Genomic DNA, 10,108 nt, shown 5'->3' with positions numbered 1-10,108 from the left:
AAGGTATGGTTTTAGCATTATTGCGCCCTAAAAATGTAATTACATCAAAAAGTTTTGAAACTGGCTTAAATATTAGTTAAATATATGACTGTGATAAATCAGGAAAGAATATGGCATGAAGGTTTGCCATTCTGCGAATATGACGTCATTAACGTGAAGCATTTCTCTATTTTCAACAGAAAAAGCCTCAAAATGGCCCATTTCAAGGGCGATTTTCCTTTAGAAAACAGTGTCCACAGCCGTTGCCCACGTTAATTTTTTGATATTTTGTGCAAAATTCAATAACAAATCACATATCTCAAGATCTTTGTGGGCGATGCCTGTGGACAATGTTTTCTGAAAGAAAATTCCATTGAAAATTTGTGTCTTTTGCAACTTTTTAAGAAAATACGGGAAAATGCACAAGTTTATGACGTCATCATTAGCATTTAAAAACACATGTGAGAAAAATGATTTTTGTGATTTTTCTGCATTGAATTTCAATTATTAAAAAAGCATGAGTTTTCAACTTTTACACCAGTTTCATTTTTCGGAAAATCTCAGGGCAAAATTTGTATGGAAACCATACCTTGTTCTTTAGCGATCTCAGGACCCTCGCTAATAATGCCAAAATTAAATCCTCGCTAAATATTTTACGTATATGGTATATAAATTGGGGACAGAAAAGATGGAATGGACTCCAAGGTCCGATGGTCACGTCAAGGTATAATGGTCTAGATCTGCGCAAAACCCCGATGATTTAAAGCGCCAAAGTTCAGTATGGTGCAGAAAACAATGAAAGGATCGTTCATTTAAAGATGCCATTACATAAATCCGTACTCTCAAAAATACCGATAGAATTATAAACGAGTACCTATGAAAGCAAGCTGGTTGATGGGTAATGCATTCAAGAATTCGTGTAAAATGTCGTCGTTCGCATAATCAAAAGGAGATTTACTGAATTTATCAACAAAATTGACATCTGCTCCGAATTTTAGCAAAAGTGTTATAACATCATTATGGCTATTGAGTACTGCCATATGAAGTGGTGTCTGATGAAACAGATTAGAAAGATTCACATTCGCCCCATTCTTTAAAAGAAATTCGGCAATGTCTTTATTACCCATTTCAGATGCTTTCAATAAAGGAGAGGTACTCATTTCATCACATAGATTGGTATCTGCATTTCCATTTATCACCAAACATTTCATCATTTCAAAATTGCCGCTGTCTATCGCAATTGATAACGGTGAACATCCGTAATATCTTTCGCATATATTAACCTGACAGCCTAGGTCAATCAATCTTTGCACAATTCGAATATCCCCAAGCTTTGACGCCAAATGTAAAAGAGATTCCGTTTTGTTATCTCGTGTATGAAGATCTGCACCGTGTATTAAGAGAAGATCTATGATTTTCAGTCGTCTATTTTTAAAAGCACAAAAGAGAGGCGTGTTCCCTCCATTCATAATCATATTTATGTCGGCATCATGAGTCAGAAGAAAATGCACCAATTCGTAATTCCCTTCAGAACATGAATAATGTAAAGGAGACGCCCTATTTTCATCAAGAATATTTATTGAGGCTCCTTTTTTGAGTAAATATTCAACAACCTCCTGATTATTCCTTTCTGTTGCCCAATGAAGCGCTGATTTTTGATGGATATCAGTCTGGTTTGGATTAACAGCTAGATTTTCAAGTAGGTAAGATACAATGGAGACATCTCCTTGTTCCGAAGCAACACACAAAGGGATCGTATGTTGTTCATCACAATAATTGACATCATAACCTTCATTGATTAGATATTTCATTGCTTCAAATTGACCATTCTCACACGTTGCGTACAAGAGCTGGTCAACTTTAGAGTAAGAAAGTGTTCCCTCTTGTTTCTGTTGCTTTATGTAATCTAAAACGTCTATACGACCACACTCAGCTGCTCTGTACATTATATCTATGATATTGTGAGCAAGACCAAGTTCACCTTGAATTAACTGCAATTCGTAAACCGATACGGTTTGGTTGTCATCGATAAGCTTGCTCAAATCAGCCCCGTTCTCTAAAAGGCATTTCACAATTTGAGTTTGACAAATTTTGATTCCGTAATATAAAGGTAATTTATTTTTCGCATCACATAATTCCACATCAGCACCATTTTCAACTAAAAGTTTAACAAGTTCTAAGCTTCCACTTCGGGACGCAATAATTAATGGTGTTTCACCATTTGCGTTACACTTGTTAACATCGGCTCCGTATTTAATGAGGACCTCAACGACTGCCTTTTGCTTATTTTTTACAGCAGTTGAAATTGCAGTATCACGTACATTATAATACGCGTTTTCTGTGGCATCAACATTTGATCCAGCACGTATAAGAGCCTCTACAACGTACGTATATGGCGTTAGACAACTGACAAGTATTGGAACATAAACCCCAGGGGGATATTCAGTCTGCAAACATACACTTTCGGAGTGTTGAATCACAAAATGCACAATTTCTAACTCCCCACTTAAGCAAGCTAACATTAATAATCTTGTTTGCTCTAGATGGTCATTTGTGAGGAACAGATCCCGAACTTCGTTTATTCTGAGATTGCCACATTTATTCAGTTCAAGTCTTTTTAGCAAATACTTCAGTATCCCCGAGTGACCGAATGCCAATACCCAGCTCAATGCTCGTACATTTTGCATATTTTTATCAGCGCTATGACTTACAAGTATTCTATGACGCAAGCTTTTGTGCCCTTGAAATGTATATACATCCTCAAAATTACACATTTTCGAACTGTACACATGATCTATCAAAAACATATTTTTGATTTCCGGAAAATAAATATCATCCAGATAGCGAAGAAAATATGCCAGAAAGTTTTTGTCGTTCAGGAAAGACTTTGTGGATCCGAAAACAGAAAAGAAATTTAATTGACTTAGCTCATAATATACTCGTCCTGATAAATACGAATAATCCTCCAACTGTAGCTGTAGGATTGACGGATTTGAACTGACTGTTTTCGACCTCACAATGTTAGTATTATTCGTAAGGTATTCAAAAGATATGTTATCGAGAAAATGTTTTATATTTTCTTTTCCATACATAATAGCTACAACCTCAAATACTGAATCGTGGATAAACATTATCCTGTCCTTCGTGTCCGAAAGGTATGTTCCTTGAAGTTTAGTAAAGGCTTCACGCACAATTGATGTAGACGTGTTACTACTCAGTCCACAATTAGATAGTATTTCTGATAATAATACTTCGTTCTTATCAATGAATCCATCTGTACATGCATTATTTCGAAAAACACATAATACCAGAACAACAAACATTACTGCATCATACTTTTTCATAACCAATAGTTCCCTTCGCAAGCATTCATGTGGATGATCAAGACTTTGCTGTATGTCAGTGTCACTACGAAGTAAACTGCATAAAAGAGGGAACATTGGATAGTTGTTTTCAACAGAAACCTGGTCATAATTAACCTTAGGAATATTTCTTTTAATGCAGTACGTTTCTAGAATTCTTAATCTTTCCTCGCTATTTAGGTGATATTCTTCGTTTTCAATATCAATCGTACTTTCCCCTTCTATAGTGAAAATTTCCAGATCTTTGCATTCTACATATACATTTTTCCTGCAGGTAAATATTAATTTTGTTGTAGATGTTTTTGAGATACAAGGAAGATAGTCAAAGATGTCTATGAAGCATTCATGCTTTGACATATCTAAACCGAAGCTTCCAAATGGATTGTCGAGAACAAAAAGTTGATTTATCACAGGATACAAATACTGCCGGATTTCATCAGGGCTTCTAACAGGAATGATTTCCCACTTTTGTGCCTGAAACTGAATAGCTAAATGCCTTGCAATGAAGGTCTTCCCACTGCCTGGACCACCAAAGATAAACAAAACTCCTCTCTCTTCAATTATCTCTCTTGCTTTCCTACTTGCCCTTGTTTCTTGAAAGGATTCGCCATCAATTGTCCATTTTTGCAGTATTTGCTTATGTTGTTCTGTTTTCAATAGTTCATAAAATGTATAAGGTTAAAAATATAATAGCATATACATAATTAGACACAGATCATTACAATTGCCTTTTTCTAAAATATTTAGAATAAGATGCATATTACTGATTCATTTTTAAACCCATTAACCTCATTTACATTTTACAAAAATGATACGCGTCAATTTGAAATTCTATTAATGTAAGTCGTTAACACATAGTACGTTAATTGAGTTTTTTATTTACCTCTAATATGACCAGGGATATGACATTCTCTTTGCAGATCCAAGAGCCTCCTACCCATTTGCGTTAGCTCATCCATGATTCCATGTTGTGCTGATCTATCAAATTTCATTGTCAACAATGACTTTGTTTGATTGGTAAGTGTTCCTTGGCTTAGTCGATCTATTGCCTAAAGAAAAAATTATTTGGTTTGCATTAAAGATATTTTGTTCAAAAGAACAATCTAAAAAGCTCATATATCTATAAGCATTGCTTGGGTCTCACAAACTGCTTTGACATTTTCAGATAAAGCTTTTCACAATAAAATACACACATCTTAAATAAATGATAAATAAAATAATATAAAAACAACTGGCAACTACTCCAGGTAAAATAATTTTGTTTTCTATGCTTTTTAATTTATGAATGTATTAACACTGGGCAACTATACAAGAGTTATTCCATCGATTTATTTTAAGTCACTGAATATACATGTACTTGTGCATAGGCACTCGTTATACTAGTTTTTCCTATCTCCTCTATTATTACATGCAAATATAAACCATAATTCGTATTTGTTACCTCTGATTGTTTTAGCTAATTGCTGCAGCGTATAGTAAATGTATACAATATATAACTCACGGTGTCCATGTTATATTTAGAGTACTAGCTTTTTTTACTGTATCAGAGATATAGGGGCTTAAGGCGAGAGCGACAGCTCGAGGCGGGCCCCTTTCTGTATCTCTGATCATGATACAAGTAAATCTTATGACACTACCCCTTAATGACGTCTGTGTTTTAAAATGCTCCGTCGATTGATTGATTGATTAATTGTATACGTCCCTCTCCAGAATATTTCACTGATATGGAGACGTCACCATTGCCGGTGAAGGATCGCAAAGAACTTTATTCGGTAATAACCAATATTAACCCCCCAAAATTCAAACTTTGATGGAGATATATTAAATTAAGTTATTAAACAGGGGAGTATATGCTGACTTCAAAGCATTGAATATTTTCATAAGTAATGACGTCATATGTACGCAATGACGTCACAAACATGACGTAAATTTCAGTTTTTTATGAATTTTACAGAAAAATGTACATATTCCGTCGATATTTTGAGGAAAAGTCACCGAGCGCATGTGTGTTCAGAATTGATATTTTGATATAATGTGTAGAATGATAATATCAATGAAATATGTCAATTGATATTGTTCCTGAACAAACTTGCGCTCTATAAAGTAAACAAGGTAGCTTTACTATAGAGACAAGTACCCGTGATTTTGAGGTTTTTGGGAAAATAACACATGAGCGCACGATTGTTTCAATTTCTTTCATGGATGTAAATGATTAGTATTACTTTTTACATTGTCCATAAAAACGGCAAATTGAAACATCGATGCGCTCATATAAAAAATGGGCTTATAAAATGGGGGTGTGGCCTAAAGTCTATGAGTAATTGATGTAAACAATGTACCCCTGCTTTATTAATCAGAAAAAATACCTAATTACAGTTTATGAAAGCAAATTTTTAAGTTGAAATTAATAAACTACAATGTTTAATGGAAAGGTTGGGGCAAAATTATGAAGAAAATCTTAAAGTTATTTTTTTGTAAATATTTGGGGGGAGGCCAAATGTGGACGTTTAAACGATTCATTCTTTTAAAGCTAAAATTGTTGAAATTTTGTTTATTTTCTTCTTCTTTCGGTAGGGAGTTGAACTCTATACAGAGTGTTAATAACTCCAGCTCGGCTAAAAACAGGAGGCTTCCTCTTTAAAAACGGTTAAAACTATATACAATGTGGCTGTCTTGTCTACCAGGGTTGCAGCTGGGTCCAGGGGACGCTGTTTAGTCCAGTCCTGAACTCCTGTATAGTAGGGGCTGCTGTAATTTCCTCTGGTAGGCGGTTCCAGTCTCTCACCGACCGTGGGAAGAATGAATTCTTGTAGACCTCCTTGGTGGCACGAGGCTGTCTGTATCTATGGCTACCTCTAGTTCTTCTGTCCCCGGGTGTATAATACTTGTCTGGGTTGATGTCCACCAGGCGATTCCTTATTTTAAAGCATAGGACTAGTCGATGTGTTGTTCTCCTATGCTGGAGTGAGTCCCACTCTAGTTGTTCAAGTAAAGATGTTACGCACCCGGGGGAGGTATCCGTGTACTGATTAAAGACGAACCTGGCCGCTCTACGTTGTACCTGCTCTAGATCCTTTGTTAAGTTGGTCTGGTAGGGATCCCATACTGGTGACGCATATTCGATCGATGGTCTGATCATGGTACAGTATGCTGTTGCTTTAACTGTTGGTGTGCACTGGCCAAGGTTTCGTCTCAGGAAGCCCAGAGTTCTTGTAGCTTTCCCTATCTTAGTGTGTATATGGTTGTTCCACTGTAGGTCTTTGGAGATGGTAACACCAAGATACTTCCCACTCTCCACCACTTCCAGCTGATGTCCATGCAGGGTGTATGATGTTTGCAGTGGTTGTCTTTTGTTGGAGATCCGAATGACTGTGCACTTTTCGGGATGGAAGCACATCTGCCACTTCTTTTCCCATCCTTCTAAGGCTGTGAGATCTTTCTGTAATTTGTCTGCATCTCTCTGGTTTCGGATCTGTCGATATACGAGACAGTCATCCGCAAACAGTCTGGCGTCTGATTTGGTGCACTCAGGAAGGTCATTTATGTAGGTTAGGAAAAGGAGTGGTCCCAGGACAGTTCCTTGTGGCACTCCGGAAAGGACATCCAAGAAGAAGTGAAGATGTATGCCCATCCAGTACCACTGATTGGGTTCTCCGACTTAGGAAGTCCTTTATCCAGCCTAGAGTGGTGCCTGACACTCCGTAGTGCTCCAATTTCAGTAGGAGACGTTGGTGGGGGACTTTGTCAAAAGCCTTTGAAAAGTCCAGAAGTATCACATTTTGTCCTCTTTCTGAAAAATGATATAAAATCGGACTTGTTTGTGACGTCATTAAAACAAAAATTGTGAATACACTGCTTTGAAACTCTAATATTTTCTGTTAATTTATATTTCTCATACAATTTATTGAATTCAGCACATTTCAGGAAGTTTTCAAAATTTTACTTTTGTGGGGGCAAATAAATGCAATATACCGCATATAGTTCTTTAGGTCTATGCTCGGCACTTACGGCTTTTGATCAGGGAGGGATCTTTATCGTGCAACACCTGCTGTGACACGGGGCCTCGGTATATCCCTCGATTGAACAAACCAATCAGATAAAGGTATATCACTGTTCGGCCAATCAGATTACTTGAATTGTGTAATATTTAAATAAAAGTTGAAAGAGCGCGCAAAAACTGTAGCATTGCGATGGAATATGAGGACACGTTTGGAGAATTTGAGCTGGGCAGCGATTCTGACTTGCTAGACTTGGCAGACTTGCTGTCTTTTGATGAATTCCTAATCTACGAAGTCGATGATATAACATTATCTCAAGTTTGTGAGATGATAGAATTCGAAAATGCATATGAAGGATTGATCGACCTCTCCCTATCCCCTGTGCCTGGCAATGACAATAGCTCATCGATGGAAATCGAAAAGAAAGACATTGCTTTAAGCGAAAGTCGGGTTGCTCAACCGGTGAGTGATATGGATATTAAGAATCTGATAAAAGACCAAGAAAATGTACATACGAAAAAAAAACACAAAATTGGCAATGAACCTATTTGAGAAATGACGGGCAAGTAGAGGAGCGGACATTCCCGATCTTAACCATATGACTTCAGAACAGATGAATTTGTGGTTAGCACGATTTGTAATGGAAGCCCGTAATAAAGATGGTACAGAATACCCACCCAGATCAATCTTCTTGATTTTGTGCGGACTATTGCGATTTTAGAAGGACAACGGGGTACACGACAAGAATTTCCTCGATGAGTCTAATGGAGAATTTGCTGAATTCGGGTTAGTTGACGCAAGGATGAAATCCCTAATCGACAAAAGGCTGGGGTGTGATGTAAAGCAGGCGGACCCTATTCTCCCCCAAGACGAGGAAACGTTGTAGCTAAAGAGCGTGTGTGTAAGAAAAACTTCAGAGCAGTTGCAGCATGCCGAATTTTTTTGTGCCTGTAAGCTCTTTGGATTAAAGGTCGAAGAAAACGATTATTAACACCATAGTTAAACTTTTTAAACCCAAAGCTACATATGAAAGAAAGTTAAGTTACGAGTAGTTATATTTTCCGGCCTTTGTTCTGCTGTAAAATAAAGATAAAAAGTATCCCACTTGTTACTTTTCTTACTCACTTATCGTTCTTGATTTTTTTGGTTTTATGACGTCAAAAAGGTCCACTGATGCAAAAGGATCATTGGACATAATGTAAATCTACCCTTTTTTATCAAGTTACTCATATTTTAATTTGTGAATATAAACGCGTGTCTGTGTTCAGATGAGTTATATGATATTGTAGTTCCTTCATTTCAGTTTGAAAAAGTCGTTAATAAATAAAAGCGACTGAAAACTTGTCGAAAAATGACCCTGATGAATATCCTATCACAATTACGCTTCCACTCTCCAATTATGATAACTTAGTCTATTTAATCAAAACTTCATAACAAGGCCGTAACTACCATTGAGGCAAGTGAGGCAAATGCCTCACTAAATTTTTTAGAGTTTTATGAAAAGTGAAAAATTTACATGCATTGAACTTATCAATTATGCGTGTCTTCATGCTAAATTAAATAATATTTTCAACTTTTGTCTCAATTTCTGTAAATCATTCATTTCACCAGAAGCCTCATTTTCATTTAGAATTCATGTAATATATGATTCAAAATGTTGTTTTGTAAATTGTTCGATTGTTTAAAATCCTTTCAAAAAATTTCTCATTCATTTTGAGACACCACTACTTGCCGGTGGAGGGCTGCAAGTTTTAAATTTGTACTGGGTTTACAGGGTCAATGAAGATGATTAAACAGTGAGAATTTTTTTGTGCCATCACCTACATAGGACCTCTGTTTATACGGTCTCATCCGAAGGACCGGTCTCTACATCCCGCAGTGGGATTCGAACCCGCGACGTAAGGATCAACTCCATAGTCTGCGACTCGAGAGCATACACTCTAATTAATATGCCATGCGGCCGACTAGTCGATTCAGAACGTAATTAAAAAAAGATTAAACATTTTATTTTCTAATATCCAGGTTTCAGGACCCCCCTTCCCCCAGGAAACCCCCATCACTGGCCATAAGGTACTACCCTTGTACCGTCAGGGACTAGGAATGCATGCCCAACATCCTTGCCTCACTAAAAATTAGAGCCTAGTTACGGCCTTGCATAAACAAATTAATACCATTTTCCATATTTAATAGAAAATAAAGAGGATTTCATCGTCATTTGAAGAAAAAATATTAAATGTCCTTTTTAAATCTAGGAAAATACCGCGAAATGCAACAAAGAATAGAATGATGCATTTAGATTAACATATATCAACTTACAATTGAAATTTGATTAAGCCAATAAAAATATAAAAGGAAATTTTTTAAAGTATGTAGGGAATATCCCTTATGTATACTCCAAAAATAAACACGGGGACCAGTGGTATTTAAGTCCATAAATGTTGCTGCAATATCGGTATAGCTGTAAAATCCCTTAGTATTACTGTATATGACAAAATGATCGTACTCTCGTACAGAAAGACAATACATTATTACGAGTATCAATAAGAAGGAATTAATTTTAAGCTCAAAGTAAATGAGATTCTTACAATACAGTCACATTGATAGGTACTGCTCTTTGAGAGAAGATTGTCAAAATACATGTAAATATACGGTGTTTGCAATATTTTTAAAACTTTACTAAATAGAAAAAAATATCTATTCTTTAAATCCTTATTTTCATACATCACAGATGTATTTTTACTTACTGAAGCCATGATATATTTCTTGATT

At 36.2% G+C, this 10,108-nt stretch overlaps 1 protein-coding gene across 1 annotated transcript; it reads right to left on the bottom strand.

Moving 5' to 3' along the window:
• LOC134264807 (ankyrin-3-like) lies at nucleotides 1–4,384 on the bottom strand. Its single transcript, XM_062747086.1, has 2 exons — nucleotides 4,225–4,384; nucleotides 1–3,988 (listed from the first exon to the last, which is right to left on the bottom strand). Exons 1-2 carry the CDS (start codon nucleotides 4,331–4,333, stop codon nucleotides 840–842), a joined length of 3,258 nt encoding a protein of 1,085 aa, XP_062603070.1. The 5' UTR covers nucleotides 4,334–4,384; the 3' UTR covers nucleotides 1–839.
• Nucleotides 4,385–10,108: the final 5,724 nt, after the last annotated feature.

This window comes from Saccostrea cucullata, unplaced genomic scaffold (genome assembly GCF_032062105.1).
Source record: "Saccostrea cucullata isolate Sc308-1 unplaced genomic scaffold, CSIRO_AGI_Scuc_v1 ctg1549, whole genome shotgun sequence".
NCBI lineage: Eukaryota > Metazoa > Mollusca > Bivalvia > Ostreida > Ostreidae > Saccostrea > Saccostrea cuccullata.
The sequence above is the reverse complement of the archived record's forward strand: the minus strand, read 5'-3'. Positions and strand labels throughout refer to the sequence as shown.